Source organism: Lampetra planeri, chromosome 39, assembly GCF_965212315.1.
Source record: "Lampetra planeri chromosome 39, kcLamPlan1.2.h2, whole genome shotgun sequence".
Taxonomy (NCBI): domain Eukaryota; kingdom Metazoa; phylum Chordata; class Hyperoartia; order Petromyzontiformes; family Petromyzontidae; genus Lampetra; species Lampetra planeri.
In genome coordinates this window covers 5,744,046-5,766,213 of record NC_136145.1, presented here as the reverse complement: position 1 = coordinate 5,766,213, position 22,168 = coordinate 5,744,046, and the positions used below count along the sequence as shown (strand labels likewise).

The 22,168-nt window shown below is 49.6% G+C and overlaps 1 protein-coding gene across 1 annotated transcript in view; it reads left to right on the top strand.

The window, feature by feature from the left end:
• Nucleotides 1-22,168, top strand: part of LOC144731529 (unconventional myosin-IXb-like) — a 100,982-nt gene that overhangs the window by 39,703 nt on the left and 39,111 nt on the right. Inside the window, exons 7-25 of the mRNA XM_078612654.1 lie at nucleotides 2,424-2,486; nucleotides 3,391-3,490; nucleotides 4,696-4,749; nucleotides 5,646-5,746; nucleotides 6,805-6,931; nucleotides 7,316-7,405; nucleotides 9,294-9,410; nucleotides 10,103-10,240; nucleotides 10,773-10,894; nucleotides 11,538-11,679; nucleotides 12,182-12,431; nucleotides 13,237-13,408; nucleotides 14,094-14,204; nucleotides 15,224-15,263; nucleotides 17,573-17,695; nucleotides 19,538-19,729; nucleotides 20,996-21,118; nucleotides 21,434-21,583; nucleotides 21,837-21,965. Coding sequence (XP_078468780.1) covers nucleotides 2,424-2,486; nucleotides 3,391-3,490; nucleotides 4,696-4,749; nucleotides 5,646-5,746; nucleotides 6,805-6,931; nucleotides 7,316-7,405; nucleotides 9,294-9,410; nucleotides 10,103-10,240; nucleotides 10,773-10,894; nucleotides 11,538-11,679; nucleotides 12,182-12,431; nucleotides 13,237-13,408; nucleotides 14,094-14,204; nucleotides 15,224-15,263; nucleotides 17,573-17,695; nucleotides 19,538-19,729; nucleotides 20,996-21,118; nucleotides 21,434-21,583; nucleotides 21,837-21,965 — 2,344 coding nt within the window. The remainder of the gene's footprint in view (nucleotides 1-2,423; nucleotides 2,487-3,390; nucleotides 3,491-4,695; nucleotides 4,750-5,645; nucleotides 5,747-6,804; nucleotides 6,932-7,315; nucleotides 7,406-9,293; nucleotides 9,411-10,102; nucleotides 10,241-10,772; nucleotides 10,895-11,537; nucleotides 11,680-12,181; nucleotides 12,432-13,236; nucleotides 13,409-14,093; nucleotides 14,205-15,223; nucleotides 15,264-17,572; nucleotides 17,696-19,537; nucleotides 19,730-20,995; nucleotides 21,119-21,433; nucleotides 21,584-21,836; nucleotides 21,966-22,168) is intronic.

Here is a 22,168-nt window from a genome sequence, read left to right as displayed (position 1 = left end):
CACCAGTCCAGGATTTCCCTACTGCAACGAATTCCGCTCCAAAAACATTGGTCCAGAAGACAAATATGCCTATGGGCCTAAACATATTTCCTTTTTTATTCTTGGCAATGAAGGGCACACACCCACACACATCCATTCATTTATTTATTTATTCATGCATTTATTGATTTATTTATTCATTCATTTATTTAGCTATACAACAATAATTGGTTGCGGGGTGGTAGCCCAGCACCTTAGCGGATTGCACTTTTAACCCTGCGACATGAGTTCAATTCCCGGCACGGATAACCTCAGTGGTTAGCGGTATCTTAACCAGTCTTGAGGCCCCCTCACCTTCATCAATCCACCCTGGTTAGCTTCGTAAAGCATAGCCAAACTGTTCCCAGCAGCACGCGGAGGCCTTCACCCATGAGTGGATTGACGCTGGGCTGTAAAAAAGATCCACGTAAACGACATTAACCCCGCCGCATTTGTCCTCGTCGATTCGTCGATGCCCTCCGCAAACCGTACAATCGCCGTTGCTACGTAACGCGTCTGTCGCCGGGAAGGCGATCGACCTTTTCCGAGATCACGCCCGACGTGGTGGTCTCCGGCGATTTTTCTCGCGTGACGAGGCCCCCCCCAACCCCCCCCCCTTCTTCTAAACGGTTCCTCTTGAGCGAGCCCCTTGGTGTGCGTCCTCCTGCCCCTCGCTCAGCTCCCTCCTAAGCGAGTTAGTGGCAATCGCAGCCAATTTGCCAGCTGGGACGCGGCGGTCGTTATCGAGTTATCTCGTGATTTATGGAATGTGTCTTGAGAGCGGCGGCTGTGGTAATGGATAAGGGTTAATTCAAGGTTATGAAAATGATAATTTACAACCCTCTTTTGTCAATCCACTGCTGGATTAAGGCTCCCTCCCCCCCCACCCGATGCAAAGTCGGTCACAGGGTTTTGGCTGGCTGATCGGTGCGGTTTGGTGTTGGGGGGGACCAGCTCAGACTTCAATCGCCACTGCCGTTAGCCGTGGCCCGGAATCAGATTCAGGCCACCGGGTTCATAGGGCGGCGCGCAAAACCGCTGCACCACCGCTCTCCCCAAGGCTATGACAAAAAAGAACGAGAATGTAAACGTAGATGTACAAAGACAAAGATCACCCGTATAGCATTCACAGACTGTAGGACCAAGTGCTGTTTGCGAGCAGCACCTATGTAGGCCGGCATAGCACACGAGGGGGTGGGTGGCCAGCACCATGCCCAGTCGCCTTTGTCTCCCAAGTGGCGATCTTTACACATCGCACCGGGTACTTATTTGAGGCTGAGTCGACCTAGGGGAGGCCCAGGATGAGTTCAGATAATCGTCACCGGTGTTATTGGCCGTGAGCGAGAATTTCACTCTGGTCGCCGGGTTCATAGTGCAGCGCGCTAACTGCCACACGACCGCTCCCCACATGTACACACACACACTCAAACTCATAAAATATGAATAACAACAACTCATGTAACCATGGGGCTAAGATGTTGCGCTGCTAATCTGAGTGTTGCTATCCACAAGACATGACAAATCCATACACACTGCCCATCAATATTCACAAACATGCGCAGAGCAAACCGCATGCATGCTAATACAGTTTAATGATCCTCCTGTGACCCTTAAGGGCTTGCCGGGTCAAGTGTGGTTAGCAAACCCTCTCTCTCTCTCTCTCAAGGGACAAATTACGTCAAGCGCATTTAAGCAGCTGGAGCCTCTAATTGAATTAAAACTGCCCCCCCTCGAAGCTAATGATTGGCAGAATGAATGCTGAGGGGAGTCTTGCAAACCCCCCTTTCCATGTGCTATAACCGCATTAGGTTTAATTGTTGTTGACAGAGTCTTGTATGGTCTGTCTGCACGACACAATGTGGATTTACAGGGCGGCTAAATACGAGCTGCGTATATCCCCCGAGGCTGTGCAGATTACGGGGTGCACAGTTTCATCGTGGAGAGGAGCACTCCGTCATTGGCTCGCACCGTAGACTTTCACAGGAGGTCCGTAGACCTGCGTGAGAAAAACAATTGCATTGAGCCACACAGGGACCCGCACCTCCCATTAGCACGGTTGGCTATGTACGGTGCGAAAGAAGTTATACATGCAGACGTACGACCCATGGACTTACATAGGAGACCACTATGCGTACGATCTCATGGAAGGGTTTGTCGTTCAAACGCTGGTCTTGCTAAGTCACAAATACAACAACCATATTAAGATGCCGAAGGATTAACGACTCCCCATGCAAGAGAAGTCATCGATGATGACCGAGAAACTTAAACTTAAATAAAAACTACATACTCGATACAACAGCTGTGCTACCACTGCACCTCCAACCAACACCCCCCCCCAATCCCCTCCGCCCCCCCTCCCCCCCTAATTGTCTTTCGTTTTGCTTGTCCAATTTTCTTGGCGACAGAGCCATAATGGAGAAATACCTACTGGAAAAGTCACGCCTCGTGTCGCAGGAGAAGAACGAAAGGTTTGGCGGGTCACGTTTTGCAGCGGATGTTGCCGCGGTGTAACGGTCTGCGCGACTGGGCTTGCATCGGGGAGGCCGCCGGATCGATCTCCTGGCGCGGCGTAATGAAAAGGATGGCGCGAGTTTTCTCGAATCTCAAATCCGCCTCTGTCCCACCCTGCGGTGGTCAGTGGGCGACGCCACCGTTAGTCGATCGGCAGGTCTCATGCGGTGTGGGTGCGGCCGCCTCTTCCAGCGTGGAAGAGTAGGCCAAATACCCGCTTAGAGAGCGGCTTTCTTAAGATGCTTCGAGTTGTTGGAGGTACCTTCCGTCTGCAGTGTCGTGAGCAAGACATCGCGCGGCTGCACCTTGAACATTTATATAGGTTTTAAAAGCTGAAATATTCGTCATTGTGTCATTCATTGTGCCCCTGAGCCAGCAGTGGAAATTCTACATTCCCATGGCAGGGCCCAGTGTGTCCATGGATGACCACTGTTAACTTCCTGTAGTGGTAGTACTTGTTTTATCCGTGATGGTGATCATAACGATGGGCTGAGTCGACTTCCTATTGGGATTTGAACTCGCATACTAATTGTGTGAGTAAAGCACTCTAGCCGGATTTAGCTATCCTTGAGAAAGCCGAATAGCCTCGTATATGAACTTGGCCTGGGATTCCTCTAGGTCGATTCAGTCTAAAATGAGTACCTGTTGTAGTGTGTAAACATCCGCACTGCGGAGGTGGCCCGGCGCGATGCTGCCGGCCACCCACCAAGATCGTACACCGTGCCGGCCTTAATAGGTGCTCGCTAATGGCACTTGCCCCGGCAGTCTGTCAAAAGGCTATACGGGGGATGTTTGCATTCGGGTGCGTTGCATGTCCTGCACATTTAATGTGAATGTTGTTTGGTCTCCACGCATTCGCAGGAATTACCACGTGTTCTACTATCTGTTGGAGGGAACAACCGAGGAGGAGAGGGAATTCTTACACCTCCTGCCGCCTTCGCACTACAACTACCTCAACCAGGTAAGACACCTTGACCTCGGCAAACGCAACCGTCGTCATCAGCGATTATCTATTCACCTCCTGCATACCAGGCCAGGCGGTTGACATCTCGCGACCGTAGCGCCCGTCACATTTGATTGTTGAAGTTTGTTTTTGGTTATGTATAAGGCAAGCAGACTGTTCAGTATAAACTCATTCTTTGTAAGTGGGAAAAATATCCTGGCTGATACTTAGCTCCCTGTAACTGTGAAGTGAGGTCCTTGTTAATTGTAACGAGATGAGGTTGCATTTAGACGCTTGGAATTCCAACTGTTGTTTTATGTGGCCTGGTTCGGTGGCAAGGCGGGCAGATCACGTGACTCGCAATCAGCACGTCGTGAGTTTGAATCCTTGCGAGGGATCAACTCGGTAGATCGCCGCTCTCCGATCTTACATTAACATGCTAATCTCTCACATTAACCACTTCGTTTATGACCCTAGGACTACACCCTATAAAAAACAGTTTGCATTCAGCAGATTTCCTCCTCTTTCCTCCTGATGACGATCGCTTTTACCGAAAGACCCAAAGAACATTACAAAATAACTTCATCACCGCAGAGATTGTATCGGAATGCAACAGAGGCGAAATTGTATTAATCGACTCAGTCTCAATTGTGTATCTGGTGCGAGGGACTCACGTCGTGAGTTTGAATCCTTGCGAGGGATCAACTCGGTAGATCTCCGCTCTCCGATCTTACATTAACATGCTAATCTCTCACATTAACCACTTCGTTTATGACCCTAGGATTACACCCTATAAGAAACAGTCTGCATTCAGCAGATTTCCTCCTCGTTCCTCCTGATGACGATTGCTTTTACCGAAAGACCCAAAGAACATTACAAAATAACTTCATCACCGCAGAGATTGTATCGGAATGCAACAGAGGCGAAATTGTATTAATCGACTCAGTCTCAATTGTGTATCTGGTGCGATGTGTATAACATCACCACAAGGGAGACAAAGGCAGCCGGGCGTGGTGTTGGCCATCCACCCCCCACCTCCTCTGTCATGCCGGCCTTCATAGGTGCTCGTCAACAGGATTTGTGCAAACAGTCTGTTAAGGCTATATGGGGGATCTCTGTCTTCGTGTGTGTACACTCGTGTGTCTGTCCCATCATTTGTGTGTGTGTTGCCGCTTGTGTGTGTTTCCATATGTGTGTGTATGTGTGTCGTCATCCACATTAAGTCAATGAGAAAATCCATCTCTCAAGAGTGGGATTGCTCCGAGCCTCCAACAGAGGTCAGTTTTAATGTATGGAACCATTTCACACTCACTGTCATGTCATTTCTGTGTATGTATCTGTCCTCCAAACGATTGCGAGTTTTGAGAAAATGCAAGTCACGAATCTCCAGGTTTCTGTCGGCCATCCTGAACCGATGGTGGAAATTCCACATTCCTATGGAAGGGATAGTCTTTCCTCAAAATATGTCCACTGTTCTTGTGAGATGAATTGTCCATTCATCATATCTCTTACAGAGCAGTGCAACCCTTTGAGTTAGAGAATGGCCCACAGCAGCTGATATCATAGAACTACATCTTAGATGCCTTCAAGTGGACTGTTCCGCACGGTAGGCGGAAAAACTTTCCTACCAACGCTGCCGCTGACAGCATTACAATAAAGCCGATATGTTAAATTCTTCGAGCTGGAAATTACCAAACAGTGCGAAACTCTATTTAATCTGATGGTTTTGGTTCATGCATCCATTGGTAACTGGGCTGAGACTATCAAATCACGACATTTCAGAACCCAATTTAATGACATGCGGCTTGAAACTGGATTCGAACTCAGAATTTCATTGGTGCCAGCACAGCGCTCTGACCTTTGAGTCACTCGGACACTTCTAAACTCGTGATTACAAGCCAAGTGTTCTAATCAAACCAACAATTGGGTGAGACATTCAACTTTATTCCCCGTGTGCCAATATAGCCGCTCGTATCGTGATTCGTCATGTTGAGCACAATCCAGCGTTGTCCTGTGGAATCGGATTCTGTTGTTAACCGGCCAATCACTATTGAAACGTATTCCTTGCTCGCTACCATATCCCTATGCAATGTAAGCTCGCTGGTATTGGGCTTGGCTCTGAACAATCTAATGTAATTGTTGGACTACACAATGCACCTGCCTTCATCCTCAGACTGACATCAACCGAGTGGAGGGGGAAGACTTGAAGCACGACTTTGAGAGACTCAAGCTGGCAATGGAAATGGTCGGGTTCCTTCCCAAGACTCGCGTGCAGTGAGTGAACACATAACCATCGCGCGGACTCCGGTTATCCTCGCAGCAGCGGCTTTTGGCTTGCCCTCGAACGAAGACGGTTGCCGTATCGCTTGCTTTCAGATGCGCTTCTGCGACCGTCTGGAACGCACTTTTTTTCCAATGTTAGGAAGCCTCTGGAGCAAAGGCACTTTCAAATCTCGATATGACAAACTAATTTCTTTAGAACTGCTTTTTGTGTTTAGTTTGTTGTCCTTCCCCCGCTCCTCCGATTAGCACCATTGGCTACATACAGTGCGAAAGATGTTCAATATACTTAGATACATCAACTAACCCTGTCTCTTGCCCGGACAATAGCTTTTACACTGGCTCATACCCTAAAACCAGCCCTAGTTATAACCCTCACCCTAGCTGTAACTCCAGCCCTGACCCTAACCCTTTTACCGATCCTAACCACGAATCTTAGCCTTGAAGTAAACATAGCCCTACCACTAGCCCTGATCCTACCTTTAACCAATGACGTTACCCTCAATCTAGTCTTGATTCTAATCCAGCCACAGTCTTAACTGGAACCCTACCTCTAATGCCGGGCATAGTCCTAGTCCTATCCCTCACCTTGACTATGAGTCTAGACCTGGTTCTAACCCAAACCTTAACTCTAGTCCTGACAATAACCCTATTCCTCGTCCTAACTAAGTCTAATCCAAGGCTGGCACTGACCCTAACTCCGAACTGTAACCCCAACACTCTCTTAAGTGCGTATGCACTTATAGGTTTGTTGGTGAGCGTGAGTGTGTCCGTGTCTGTGTGTTTGTCTTTATGCGTGTGTGGTAAAGCGGTGGTGCAGTGATTCACATCCATATATAACATCGGCAACGAATGATATCAGTTTAATTATTTTCAATCAATCTTGGTGCGGTGTGGAAACATCGGCACTAGGGAGATAAAGGCAGCCGGGTGTGGTGTTAGCCATACCACCCTGTCGTGTGGCATGCTGGCTTTCATAGTTGCTCTCGAAGAGCCCTTGTCACAACAGTCTGTGTAAGCTACACGGGGCGTCTTTGTCTTTGTGTGTGTAGGATTTTCACGGTCCTCTCTGCCGTCCTGAGTTTGGGAAACGTGTTGTTTCGCGGGAAGACGTGTCGGGATGACACGGTGGAGGTGGAATTGGGGAGCGCCATTTCCACCGTGTCCGAGCTGCTGCAGGTAACCACCGCACGCAGCCCGCACTCGGCATCGCCACGACTCGTATCAGCAACAACATCATCATGACAGCAACCACAACCACCATCATCATCACTACTACCAACAACATCATCATCACAACAACCACAACCACCATCATCACGACCAACAACATCATCTTCACCACCACCAACACCGTTGTCATCACTACCACCATCGTGACCACCAACATCATCAACACCACCACCAACAAAATCACAACCTCCACCACTAACATTGCCGAATTCTGTCCCGTGCTTCATCAAATTTGGCTCTCGCCTCCTTTTTGTTTTGCGGTCGTTTCCAGCGCCACTAATCCGTGTGACCATGACCGCGTGCGTGCGCGTGTTTGCCCACCGCTCGCAGGTCAAGGAGAGCTCTCTGATCGAAGCGCTGACCACTCGCAAGACGGTGGCGGTCGGGGAAAAGCTCATCGTCCCGTTCCGTCTGTGCGAGGTTTGTGTCAGAGATTGTTCTGCATTTTTTTAAAATTACTTTTTTGACCATAGGCCCTCCCTCCGTTGTTGGAGGCTTTTTCTGGGCTGGAGGACACAGTGTAACCGTGGGTAGCCACTCAGCCAAGTGGGCTCTGCCCACAAGTACAACGGGGGATGGCACTAATCTCCTTTCGTGACCCTGGGCCAGGGGTGGAGATTCCACATTTCCGCAGCAGGGCCCATTCTATCCACACGGTCCTTCTGGAACGCTCGACTCACATTTTTACTTGATTCACAATTGGAAGGTTGCAGGGACAAATCGGGACTGGTGCGTCAAATTGTCTCTACGTTATCATCATCATGAGTAGCAGCAGCATCATCATTGCCATCATCATGAGGGATGGAACTATTTTCTTCCCTGGTATGTGTGAATACATTTCTGCGATTTTTAGAAAGGCGTCAACTCTTTACCTTTGTTTGCTGACCGCTTGCCGTTTTTAGGCCTTGGGGTGCTCCGCAACTGTGAAGTGATAAATAGAAAAAAAGAACAACCCCAGCAACAGGTTCATCTTTTTCCAGAAAGCTTTTGAAACGGATTCAGGGGGAGACACTCCGACTTTCCGTGGGCTGACGTAGGAACACGCGAGCGAATTTGTTTCACGCGGCGCTCCGTCCAGCAAGGGTCAGGCGTGCCGTTTTTTGCCGGACGCCGCGGCGATGGCGGCGACAGCGGCGCGCTTTGAAACCTCCGGGGGGGGGTCGCCCCTTTAATGCCGCCGTTTGAACGCGGGGGTGGAGTGGGGGGCCCTTTGAATTGAAGTGGCCATCAAAGTGGCTTTCGTGGCGGTGCCGTGAAATGTCACCGCTTGCCTCCCGCCGACCGTCACTTCCCCCCCCTCCCCTCGCGCTCGCCAGTCCACGTTCACCTTTACGTGGGAGCAGCTGGAAAATCCCAATCGTGACCGTTAATAGGTGCCGCTGATAGTGGTAGTCCTAGTTGCAAGAATGGGAGGGATTCAGAAGTGTGTGAACTTCTTTCGCAACCCTGCGTAGCCAATCGTGCTAATCGGAGGTGCGAAGTTGTGTGTTCATCAGTGTAATCACTGTTGTTATCAGCAAGATCAATGGATCATCATCATCATCATCAGATGTGTTTTCGGGGTGTACAGCATGTTATTTGGCATTATCTGACGTTTCACTCCAGAAGTTCCCAGTGGAATGTTGTATCTGAACCAGTCCTGGGCCTGTTCTAGATCAACTCCTACTTAAATGGGTGCCGAGTGCGGTGCGTATATATTCGGACTTGGGAAACAAGGGAACAAAGGCGGCCAGGTGTGGTGTTGGCCACACCACCACACCCCCTCTTATGCCAAGTCGGCCTTAATAGGTGTTCGCTAACTAACAGCACTTGCCACAAAAGTTCGTGAAGGTTATTGGGAGATCTTTGTCGTTTGTGTGTGGAGTGGTAGTGCAGCGGGTAGCGTGCTGTGCTATAAACCCAGCGACCCGAGTTCAATTCCTATTCACGGCCAACACCAGTGACAATTATCTGAAACGGTCCGAAGCTGCCTCTAGGTCGACTCGGCCTCAAGTGAATGAGTGCCTGGCACAGTGTGGAAACGTCAGCACTGGGCAGACACAGGCGGGTGGGCGTGGTCGAGTGACGATTATCTGAACCAGTCCTGGGTTTATCCGGAGGGTCAACTCAGCCTCAAATGAGAACCTTGTGTGATTTGTAATCATCGCCACTGGGGGGACAAAGGCGGGCGGTTGTGGTGCTGGCCACCCAACTCCTCTCGTTTGCCTTGGCCGCCATCAAAAGGTGCTCGCCAACAATACTTGCCCCAACAGTCTGTTGAGGCTATAACGGCAGGGCGGGGGGATCTTTGTCTTTGTGAAACCTGCAGGCCATCACGGCGAGGGACTCGATGGCCAAGTCGCTGTATGTGGCTCTGTTCGATTGGATCTTGTTGCGTATCAACCACGCGCTGCTTCACAAGCGAGACCTGGAGGAGAATGTGCAGGTGAGCCTGGTCATCATCGTCATTAGCAACCTCAACGACATTGGCATCATCGCCGTAATGGTGAAAATAAAAAAGCAGACAAGACGCCTCCTTCCCGTGTTTGTCTGTCCACGTAATAAATGAAAGTGTTTTTTAGATTTTTTACAAAACCTATCGGCCACACGGCCTTCTTGTAGTGATTGTTCTTCAGCAGCGTTGATTTAACACGTGCAAAACTCTGCACCGCTTTCGACATTCACTGTCTCGTCAGCAGAGTCGATCTTGCTTCAAGCAATGCTGGTGAACCACCAGATGTTCATAGGCAAGGACCCTCTCTCGTAGATATGGGTCCTGTTTCTACGCAAAACTGTCTCTCTCCAAACATTAAATAATATTTTACACATCCCATGTAGCGTTCCGTGTATGCGTAAAGTGTGTGTTGGGAGCGGTAGTATCGTGGTCAGCGCACTAATCTACGAACCCGGTGACCCGAGTTAGATTCCCGCTCACAGGCAACATCGGTGGCGAACATCTGAACTGGTCCTGGGCCTCTCCTAGATCCACTCGGCCCTTGATGTGGGTACCTGATGCGGTGTGTAAACATCAGCATGGGAAGACAAAGGTGTGGTGCTGTGTTGACCTTCATAGGCGGTTTCCAAAAGCACTTGCCCCAACAGTCTGGGTCTCTTTTGTTTTTCTTGTATGTGTGCCAGTGTTTGTCAATAGGGGTGCTCGACATATTTGGCTTTGAGGACTTCACTCACAGCAACAGCTTCGAGCAGTTCTGCATCAACTTTGCCAACGAGCAACTGCATCACTACTTCAACAAGCACATCTTCAAGATCGAACAGGTATCTTCCTCTTGAATGGCTTAACTACATCTGTGAAGATGTTCAAATACCAAATAGACACCGATTACAAGGCATCAAGTCTGCATTAATCACGCGTAATTGTGGTAAAAATTGCAAGTAATTGCCGAGCTGCACCTTAACCTTTAGGAGGCCATTTAACAGTCCATTTAGACAAGGAGACTACTTTTCAAGGCAGACCGAGGATGATTTTGTATGTACGTATGTAGAACTTCTTTCCCACCGTACGGGGGAAGGACAATAAGATTATGGTGATTCGTTGCTGCTGCTGATGATGATGTTGCTGCTGGTGCTGATGAAGATGGCGGCGGCAGCCGCTGCTGATCTATGTACATTGAACTTTTTCGCACCGTACGTAGCCAACCGTGCTATTCGGAGGTGCGGACGATGCCTGTAATAATGACGATGAACCCCTGACTGGCGATCGAAACTCGCGACCCTGCGATTACGAGTTGATCTCTCTCGCTCGAACCACCGCATCCCTCGCCGCTTTCCCACGCCCCCTCCATCCCAGGAGGAGTACGCGAGCGAAGGCATCGTCTGGCACAACATCGACTACGTCGACAACCTCGGCTGTATCCAGCTCGTGAGCAGGAAGCCCACCGGTCTCTTCCACCTGCTGGACGAAGAGTGCAAGTAAGTCTGGTTTTTAATTTGTGTCGCTTCATTCATCTATGAAAATCCTTCTCGCGGCAGCAGCAGCAGAGGCAGTAGTCGCAGCAACTGTTCTACACGTCCTTTGTCGTATTCGGAGATCCCCGCGATCGCAAATGGCTAACATCGGTGGTGAGTGATGTCGGAAGCAGTCCTCGGCCTTGACCCTTCAAAAGCCCGCACTGACCCGTGTGGTGAAGGATGCTCAAGCAATCCCCCATGACTGACGCGGCATGGGGAGGCCTTCGATCAGCAGTGCATTGACGATGCTAAGAAAAAGATTCTGCTTATATAATGTCATAACGATCGAACTGTATCAATTAGACATGGAGCCTAGGTGAGATTTTGCGTTCATATAATATATACATAACATATTGTGACCCCAGGGGTTAATTTTCCCAGGGGGGGTGGGGGGGGGGAGTAATATTGCTATAATATAATTTGTACCCTGGGTTTCAAAAAAATAATATTTTCGTAGTATTTCCATCCCAGTTTTTGGAATTCTATGGGGTCAAAATTCTATCTCACACCGGCTTGAATCGGTGCTCGCTATCAGCAGCTGCGCCTGGCACGTCTGCTTGGCTAAATGGGTGGGGGGGTTGGACCGTTCTCTTTATTGTCCCAGCTTCCCGCAAGCAAACAGTGGAACCCTGCTCCGGAAGTTCCGGCACCAGCACGAGCGGAGCGAGTTCTTTGAGATTCCGGCCGTGATGGAGGCGGCGTTCATCATCAGACACTTTGCCGGCCGTGTGAAGTACCAGATCAAGGTCAGTTATAACCGGTGCACGAGCACGTGTGGGGATTCATCGCCATCGCCATCAACAATGATTAAAAAAACAGCAGCAGCGGCAGCTTACGTTGGCATCGTGCCTATAATGCAACCGGTGTCTCTGTGCATGAGTCACTGAATTTCCCAACCACCCATCCAGCCATACTCGTACTCGCGCACTCACCCGCGCAGTTGGCACGTGTTACACAGTTAATCCGCCTGCTTCACAGTGGATGTTGAAGATCTCATGCTTCAAATTGTACTCACAAATGACTGTAATAGCGAAACACATGGCAATTGTCACCCCCCCCTCCCCCCCCCGTACTGTGGAAACTTTGCAGGAACCTCCCTGAGACTCGGTGAGGCTTTCCTTGGTGGAAAAAAACCATTTGAATAAATATTTCCAAGAATAAATCTCCAGCGGTACCTACCAGGGTGGCATCTGGTCTCGACTGTGTCACCAACAAACGAACGGACAAAAGCGTCGTCTTCCCCCCCAGGATTTCCGGGAGAAGAACACGGACCACATGCGCGCGGACGCAATCGCCCTGCTGCGTGGCAGCAGCAGCGTGCTGGTGCGCGCCCTCGTGAGCCTCTACCCCGTGGCGCTGCTGCGCTGGGCCGTGCTGCGTGCGCTGCTGCGCTCTGTGCGGGCGTTCCAGGCCGGAGCCACTCGCAGGGCCGGGGTCAGGTCGGTCGTCGCCGCCGCTGCCGCCGCGTTATCGGGCGACGGAGCCCGCGATCACCGCGGTGAGTGGTTGCGCGTGCGTGTCTTCAAGACGCGTGTGTGTGTGTGTGCTTGGGGGGAGGGGTAGTGCAGTGACTAGCATGCTGCGCTGCGAATCCGGCGACTCTAGTTCAATTCCCGCTCATGAAACAACATCGGTGATGAATATCTGAACCGGTCCTGGGCCTCACCTAGATCGACTTATCCTCAACTGAGTGACCTGCCCATACTGGACATCTGTGAAAAAGAGCTTCACAGCTCATCGGATTCCTCCAGTCTCTCAATAAAGATTCTGATTTTGAGTGCCTGGTGTGGTGTGTAAATATCGCCACTGGGGAGACAAAGGCGATCGAGCGTGGTTATGTAGTGCCTTAATTAAGGCACTGAACAAAGAATTGGCGATTTGTACAGCAAAAGTTTGATGAGATGAGTTGATGAGAAGGATGGTAGTACATGAGAATGCTGATGCATGAAATAAACGATGGTGAAAGTGACAACGAGTGGTTAATGATGAGCCAGTGTGATGAATGGGTAAGGGATGACGGTGTTCATGATGGCGAAGGGAGGGGGAAGAGTAGTTTGGGTGAGTGAGGAAAAATCTCATCTTTCGTACGGCTGATGTAGATGCAGAGCAACGACTACAATTTCACTTTCAGGTGGTCAAGCCCAGATAGATGCGTCAGGAGCAGCGGAGTGTATCATCCCCGTGATGTCTCCTTCGTTTTTGCGGATCGGTCATTGCTTCGTTATATACGTTGTACGGTCTGTTCTGGACGACCGCAGTTGTGCAATGGAGAGCGAGCGAAAGTAATTTTGTGTGTGTGATAGGCATCGGCGTCGACGGGGGGCCTCTGTCACCCGTCTTCTGCCCGCGAGCGTCCGGCAGCTTTCTCATGCACCCTGTGCACCAGCGGAGCCTCCAGATCCTGCGTCGGTGCTCGCAGGAGCGCGTGGCCGAAATCTCCCACGCAGGAGCGCCGCTCAGTTCCTCCCTCCCCTGGTACAGAGTCGTGAATACTCCCCCAAAACTGAACACAAAAAGCAGTTCTTAAGAAAATAAGTTTTCAGTCTAGGTTTAAAAGTGCACAGCTCCGGTGGCTTCCTCAAATCGGAAGGAAGAGCATTCCAGACGGCCGCAGAAGCACATCTTAAAAGCGCGAGATGCAGTGACCGTCTTGAAATGAGTACCTGGTGCGGCGTGTAAACATCTTCAATGGGGAGACAAAGGTGACTGGACATGGTGCTGGTCACACCACTCTCGTGCCATGAAGGCATTGATAGGCGCTCACTAACAGCACTTGCCTGAAAATCCGTCCATTTATAACGGGGAGTCACGATGACTGTCGTCAAAATTACCACATTTCGACAAAACTGGAATCGGAAACAAAGTGACCTAAATGGGGTTGCCAAAAACTTGAAAACCCAAACCAGGTCAAAGATGGCAATCTGCCAAACACATTTGGCCCTGACCACTACCGGTTGGCTCTCCATCCTGCTAATTAAATACTTCCGAAGACATGCACATTGGACGGTATTTACGTAAACCATCGCCGCACGTGATTTTTTTTGTCCCATTTGTTTGCAACTTACGCCGTGTTGTCCTTTCCCCGCACCTCGGATGAGCACGGTTGGCTTCGTACGGTGCGAAAGAAGTTAAACATACATACTGTGACCTGTGACCCCAGGGATGGCGCGTGCGGGATGCGCCGCCGAGGCTCATGGGATGTGTCGCGCGACGACATCTTCGCCTGCGCGGCCTCCACGAGGCTGCGGGAGCGCACCAACAGTATGTTCTGGTCAGTTCCCAATCGCCTTGTCACACACAATTGTTTACTCATTTAAATGTGATGAGGGTTTATATTTGGTTGTTAGTTTCTATAAATAGGATTGAGCCCTTACACAAAAAATACACGGCGTTTGTGGGACGAAATTAGCATGAATGACGCTAATAAAAATACAATTCTTTTTAACGGCGTTAAAATATTGTAGCAATATTTTTGGACTGGACAGTTTGAATTTAGCTATGGGGACTGAGCCTTTACCAGGGGGAGGGGCACGGCCCGCCGTCAGTCACCGCAACGATACACAACTCTGTATGTGTGCATGGGAGTGGTCGTGTAGCGGTTAGCGCGCTGCGCTATCAACCCGGTGACGATTATCTGCACCGGTCCCGGGCCTCCCCTAGGTCGACTTGGCCTCAAATGAGTACTTGGTGCGGTGTGTAAACATCCCCACTGGGGAGACGAAGGCGGTCGGGCATGGTGCTGGCCACCTACCCCCTCGTGTACCGTTCCAGCCTTCATAGGTGCTCGCTAAAAGAACTTGCCCCTACAGTCTGTTATGGCTATACGGGGGATCTTTATCTTTGTGCGTGGCACCAAATCGCCCAGAATGCCCCCAGTCTCACGAGAGCCCGGAAGCTAAAGCAGGTGTTTGAATCTGGCTAATGCTTGGGAGCGTGGCCGCCGTGCCCGAACAGGTCACCGGGGACTATGGTTTATAGTGCAGAAAAATCCTTTGTTGTACTGAACTTCTATGCTCCCGCAACTTTGCTTCCCGCCTTTGCCAGTCCACACTGACCAGTGTGGTCAAGAATGGTGAAATAATTCTCAGAATCCGTATGGTGTGGGAAGGCCGTCTTCCAGCAGTGGAGTGACAAAGGGAGCTACATATACAGTACATATATTGGAAGCCAGTCAAGTTGATGATGGGGTTGTGGACGATGGTCATTATAATGGTGATGGTTGGTTGCGATGATGATGATGATGGTGGTGGTTGTGGCAGTATTGATGTTTTTTGTCTCATTTAATTTCAGCCGGAAGAATAATTCCAAGCCCAAAATCAACTTACCAAAGGTAAGGTCAATCCTAGATCTCAAATACATTACTTTTGATGGATATAGCGGCGGTGATGACGTTGATGAAGGTGATGGTAATGATAGAGGTGGTGATGCTGATTATGATCATTTTGGTTAGTTCTGGGTGGTTGCTGCAGTGATTGTATCCAGGTCAAAGCACCTCCGATTAGCACGGTTGGCTACGTACGGTGCGAAAGAAGTTCAACATACGTACGTACATAATTGCATCATTGATTATTCTCAGGTTGAAATCTTCGTTCATGTCATTGAAACTCGAGTTGGGCTCGTGTGCCATCTAGTGGTGTTTGGTAATCGCCATGACAGGCTCATTCATTTAAATGGAGACATGGGAAATCGGCATGGGGATTGGGCGTGGATTATGTGGATGATTTCTAGCCTTTAAAAGAATCCCATAAAATCATATTAGTAATTCCTGCAATCTCCAATGACATTGAGGGTAGCCTATGGACGCTACTTAAGATGGTCAAACAATCCCATTTAATTTAAATATGAATGCATGCTTCTCTGCATTAAGATTAATTGAATTATATAATATTGTACCTGAGCTGTCGAAGAATGCACATTAAACTCCATGACGTTCCTGCATCTAAATGCAAACGAATAGGCTTCCTGGTTGCGATTTCCAGAATCAGAATCTTATCTTTCTACTGGAGGAATCCAATGAGTTTTGAAGCTCGTTATCACGGATCCATTAGGGGCAGGTAGGCAACTCAGAACATTCCAATGTTTACCGCTAGATGGCGAGCTTTGACGGCGATGGATTTCTGATTTGATATATTTTATGCTCATGCTTCTGCCACTGCTACTGGCAGTTTCAGTTTATTTGGTATAGCCCTGTGAGCCATTCGGCTCTTGAATCGGGTGCATCAGCAGTGTTGCTGATGATTTTATTGTATACTAGCGGGAAGTACCCGGCGTTGCCCGGGGGATAAAAATATATTTAAAAACTTCTCAAAACTTAAAAATATAACTTATACAAATGAAAAGATAATTTGATCATTACCTCATTAATTAAAATTAAAATAAAACCCAACGCACGGTGGAAAAAAAACTTAGGCTCGGGCGCCAAGATTCGATTCTTGAAATCGCGCAAAGGAATCGAAGGTTGTGTATTTCTTTAGAATCGGCCTATTCCCGTTTAATCGATACCACAAACGCTCACCAGATATCGATTATCGGCAGTCCTGTATGCGGGTTGACGCCACACACTTCATGGTCATTTCCCACCCCCCCCCCAAAATACAAAGTCATTTTTTATACTTTTTGCAGTGTGTACAGTCTGAAAACTCCCCACATGCCAAATTTCAAGTTTGTTGAAGTATGCTAAACATTTCGAACAGACACACATTCACAAATTTCCCTTTTATATATATAGATATGTATGTTGAACATTTTTTGCACCGTACATAGCGAACCGTGCTAGTCGGAGGTGCTGGTGAAGGACAAGAAACTGAACACAAAAAGCAGTTTTAAAGAAATTAGTTTTCAATCTATATTTAAAAGTGGTTTCTTAATATCGGAAGGAAGAGCATTCCAGACGGCCGCAAAAGCGCATCTGAAAGCACGTGATGGGGTAACAGTCTTTGTTCGATGGTTAGCCAAAAGCCGCTGCTGCGACGATGAGCTGAGTTTGTGTGATGGTTTACGCTCCTTGATGACATCAGCAGCAAGGTACCGTGGTTCATTTGTGCCAAGCATTTTGTGTGTAACGAGTTCGACCATATAAAAAATTTGGCATCAGCAAGACTATGGTCATGCCGATGCTGGTGCTGCCGCCGATGGCGACGACGACAATGATGATGCTGCTGGTTCAAGTTCAAGTTCATTTATTAGGTATAGCCCTGTGAGCCATTCGGCTCTTGAATCGGGTGCAACCGCAACAAACAAAAAACAAAAACATGAACAAGAAGACTATGTGCAAACAGAAAATCCAAGAAAAGACAGCAAAATATTGCAGAAAAAGCACCGTACACCAACACTGTGTGCAAAAATCCCAGTGGGATGCAAGTCAAACAACAACAACCACAAGACAACTTAGATTAAGGCCATCAGTCTAACTCTGTACTACAACAAACAAACATGGCCAAACCAAAAAACTTTTCGAAATTCACCAAAATAAAGCCATAAAAGCAATGAAACAGTGATCATAGGAACTGTGACCGAATTTTCACAATAAACGACGTAAACAACATGTACTACCAAACTCTGCAGCCATAGCTGGCTGCATGAGTCACTCCACAACAGTAGGAGCATCAGTCGGAGTGTCTGGTGTGTGTGCGTGTGCAGCATCTGGTGGACATACGCTCGCTGCAGCATGTGGTGCGTCTATCTCAGCACGAGCGCCCGGCTCACGCCCTCCTTCAGCCTCACCCCAAGAAGAGACCTCCCAGCATCTCCGCTCAGTTCCAGGTCAGAATCGGAAATGGGGTACTTATTTATTCTGGTGGAATCCGATGAGCTATGAAGCTCTTTTTCACTGATATCCGGTTGGGGCGGGTCAGAACGTTAAAACACATTTGAACCGAGTAGGTGTGGTTTCCGATGCGACTTGGCGTGGAGCCTTTGTTACTTTCGAGTTTTTTGTGGGTGTTTACCCATTCAACCCTGTTAAATGTGGCTGATGAAAGGAAAAGGACACATCGGGTCAGGTGATGATTTCAGCTGTTTCAACAAACGATACAAAAACGCGACATGCGTGCAAAGAATAGGAAAGGTAACACATCAATTATCGGGTTACTGAATCGGTTCATTGTGTTTGTAGCCACCAGATTAAAAGAAAATAAAGAAAACTATAAGGCCTAGCTTAAAAAAAACGGAATAATAAATTTGTCCGGAAATGTTACAGGGCTGAAACTTTTATTTTTGCATTTTGAAATCTTGATTTTGTTTCTGGATTCAGCGCCGTAAAACATCTACAGGTAGCAATATTCTTTGTAGACCTATGTTAAACAAAACAAATTTCAATATTTTATCTTCAAAATGTCAAGGGATGTATTCTTTTGATGAACAGAATAAAATAAAAATTTGATTATGGAATTCTCTGGTTATAACCATGGATTTAACTAAATGTGTGCCAAAATTCACCTCTTCCATTTGTTTGTTACTCAGTAGTGATCATTCAAATGTAATAGACGTGTGTGTGGATGTATTTTCTTTTTTTTTACTTCACGTGACCTCAAATACACCTAGCGTGACACAAGCGCTGTGGTGACGTCACCGCCACTTAGTGGCGAATGGCAGCTGTTGTTGTTGTGGTTCACTTTTGGGGAGTGGTGACACATTGGTTAGTGACCTGAGTTCCATTCCTGACCATGGCCAACATCATTGCCAGTCAAATTTTCAGAACCTTTCCTGGAACTCTCTGAAGTTAGCTCAAAAACCTCAACACATTCCTCAATAGCACTGTGGCCTTAAAATGAAAAACATATATAATATGACACATATAAAAATATATAACAGACGACATTTCAGTCAATGGACTTTCTTCGTAGCCATCGCCCATTTTAAATTGTTCACTTTAAGTTCACAATATTATAGATAAATGTGTTGACGTTTTTTAAATATTATTACACTTCACGCCCGTGCATCAAAGGTGCCAACACAGCCGTGTCGCCGAACAATTTGCTTTAAGTTCAATCTTGATTTGAAGCTTTTGTGACTGCAGGAATCCATACTCTTTGGTTCTTTCAGTAAAGTCACGTAGGTAGGCTCGGTTTTACAAACCGGGGCGTGGTGCTGCTGGCCACTTCACCTTCTGTGCTGCCATGCTGGCAAGCACATCTGCTCGATCGCACCACGTCGCCCCTACAAGTCCACAAGATACTTAAACGTGGGGTCACGGGAGGGGTGGGTGGGTGATGGTGAGGAGAGTGGCGGGGCTGCATCATGTGTCCTCTGCGTGTGTGTGTGTGTACGTGCTTGCGCATGTGGGGCAGCGGTAGTGTAGCGGTTAGCGCGCTGAGATACGAACCCAAGCACCCGAGTTCCGAGTCCCACTCAGGGCCAACACCAGCGACGATTGTTTGAACCGGTCCTGCGCCTCTCCTAGGTCAATTCAGCCTCAAACAAGCACCTAGTGCGGTGTGCAAACATCGCCACTTGGAGAAAAAGGTGGCCGGGCGTTCGTTGTGTGCCACCCACCCCCTCATGTGCCGTGCCGGCCTTCATAGGTGCTCGCTAACAGCACTTGCCCCGACGGTCTGTCAAGGCTTTGTGTGCGCGTGTGCGATGTGCCTCTCAAACGACGAGCAGGCCTCTCTGAACAAGCTGCTGGACACCCTGAACCAGGCGCTGCCCTACTTCATCCGCTGCCTCCGCTCCAACGACCGCAAGGACCCCATGCGTTTCGACGAGGAGCTCGTGCTGCGGCAGCTGAGATACACGGGCATGCTGGAGACGGTGCGCATTCGTCGTGCTGGCTACAGCACCAAGTACACCTTCCAGGTGAGGATTCCCGCCTGTGGGTGGGTGGGTGGAGTGGGTAGCGGTGTCAAGATCGGCCTCTGTGGAGGAGGCTCGTGAAGGACGCTGCTGATGCTGGGGAGTTGGAGGTGGATGCCCTCCAGGATCAGCGGAGGGCGGAGGAGCGACGCTCACAACAACGAGCGGAGTGCCGGGTGGTTAAAACGCTAAAAGTTGGTACGGTGGGGAGGACAGGTGGTGGTGCATCTTCCAGTCATTTCAGTCCGTCAACCCATGGCACCTGGGTCTGTTCCGTCACCTCCTGCCAGCAGGCCTTCGACACTTCACTTTGCCTCGAAGATCACCGAGTATGGCACAAGTGCCGTGGTTATCGGCGGTTGTTGTCAGTTGTAGTAGCGGTGGTGGTGTAGTGGCTAGTACATTGTGCTACGAACCTAGCGACACGAGTTAGATTGCCGCTCACGACCAATCACAGTCACAAATATCTGAACCGGTCCCGGGCCCTCCCCTAGGTCGACTCATCCTCAAATGAGTATCTGGTGCGGTGTGTAAACATTGCCACTGGGGAGACAAAGGCGGCCGGGCGTGGTGTTGACTTCCCACCCCCTCGTGTGCCGTGCCTGCTTTCAAAGTTGCTCGCGAACAGCACTTGCCCCAACAGTCTCTTGAAGGCTATATGGGAGATATTTTTCTTTGGTAGTAGTAGTTGTGTCGTTAAGGCCCTCCACCATCCGGCACGGCCAAACAAATTCACTCGTCGCGTGTACATACCTGTGAACCCCTCATCAGTGCCCTACCTTGTTACAGACCAATTCAGACCTTATTGTTCACCCCGTGCCCCTGATAAACCTCAACGTTCATCCTACAAAGTCCCATCACCACAAGGGAGACACACAAACAAATAGACAATGTTTTCGTTTTGCCCGTTTTGAAACGGCTGTACGCCGTATGGACCTGAACATTCAGTTCCCCTGTACAAGAACACGGGTAAACCGTGTGGTCTGACAGCTATGCGTGTAGCGTGTACCAGTTTCTAACCCGCAAACTCTTCATTGTTTCGGCTCGCTCGCCAGTAAGTCGAGCAACAACTTTGACGACCAAATTTAGAGAATCGGTCACTTGACGTTTCGTTTGTAACTGCACCACACATCACGAGGATAAGATCCCAGGAAGTCGGGATAACCGTGTTACCGGACTTGGCTTCTCGGCCGCGTCCATCACCGGTGCCGGTGCTTTCCGCCGATGGGTGGCGTTTATTTTTGTTTGCCGCTGTTGTCCCCTTGTCAGGAGTTCAAGGAGCGGTTCGGCGTTTTGATGCCGCGAGACGCGGAGCCCAGGCAGGCCGACGTGGGGTCCCTGCTCCAAAGCCTCGGCCTGGATCCTAACAACTATCAGATCGGACGGACCAAGGTGGGGCGCGCACACGGGTGCGGGCGGGGACACTTAACCCCTTTCCCGGTCCGATGACGTACGTGCACGCCATCAGTTTTATTTTTTCCCATTCCGTTCCAACGATGTACGTGCACGAATGAGCACCCGGTGCGGTGTGTCGTAAACATCGCCACTGGGGTGACCCAAGGCGGCCGGGCGTGGTGCTGGCCACCCACCCCGCTCGTGCGCGGTGCCGGCCTTCATCGGTGCTACTCGCTATAACTGCGCTTGCCCCAACAGTCTGCTGATGCCACGTGGGGGAATCTTCGTCTTTGTTTCGCGTGCCGCCCGTAGGTGTTCCTCAAGGAGAGCGCTCGGCAGTTTGTGCAGGACTGCCTGCACGACGAGGTGTCGCGACGCGTCGTGCTCCTGCAGCGCCGCCTGCGCTGCCGGCGCGACCGCGCAGCCTTCCAGCGGCAGAGGAGCGCCAGCCTGCTCCTGCAGGTGCGCCCCACTCTCTCTAAGTCTGTCCTGCACGCAGTACAGCAAGTAGGTATGTGTAAACATCACTACTGGGGAGACAAATGCGGCTGAGTGTGGTGTTGGCCACCCACTCACTCGTGTACCGTGCCGGCCTTCGTAGGTGTTCGCTAACAGCTTTTTCCCGAACAGTCTTTTTAAGGCTATGTGTGGGGGATCTTTGTCTTTTTTTTCTTTTGTGTGTGTCCGTGTGTGCGTCTGCATGTCCGCATGTCAGCGCGCCGTGCGAGCTTGGCTTTCCGAGCACAGGTTTCTCCGCTGTGTTGAATCCGGCCGCGACTTCTGGCAACAGCGCCGAGATTCCAAGTACGGCAATCCTGCCGTGCCCGCCGCCATCATATTTCAGGCAAGCTACGCACGCGCGGTGGAGCGGTAGCGCTGAGGTCAGCGTATTCCGAGTTGCATTCCTGGCCACGTCGTTGGCGAATGATACCAGCACGCCCGCACCGACCAGCTTTGTGAAGTTTTGTCAAACAAACCCCCGTGTCTGACGCAGGCGGAGAGAGGGCAAGCTACAAAGTCGAGCATTTGAGTGGCACTTACAGGCTG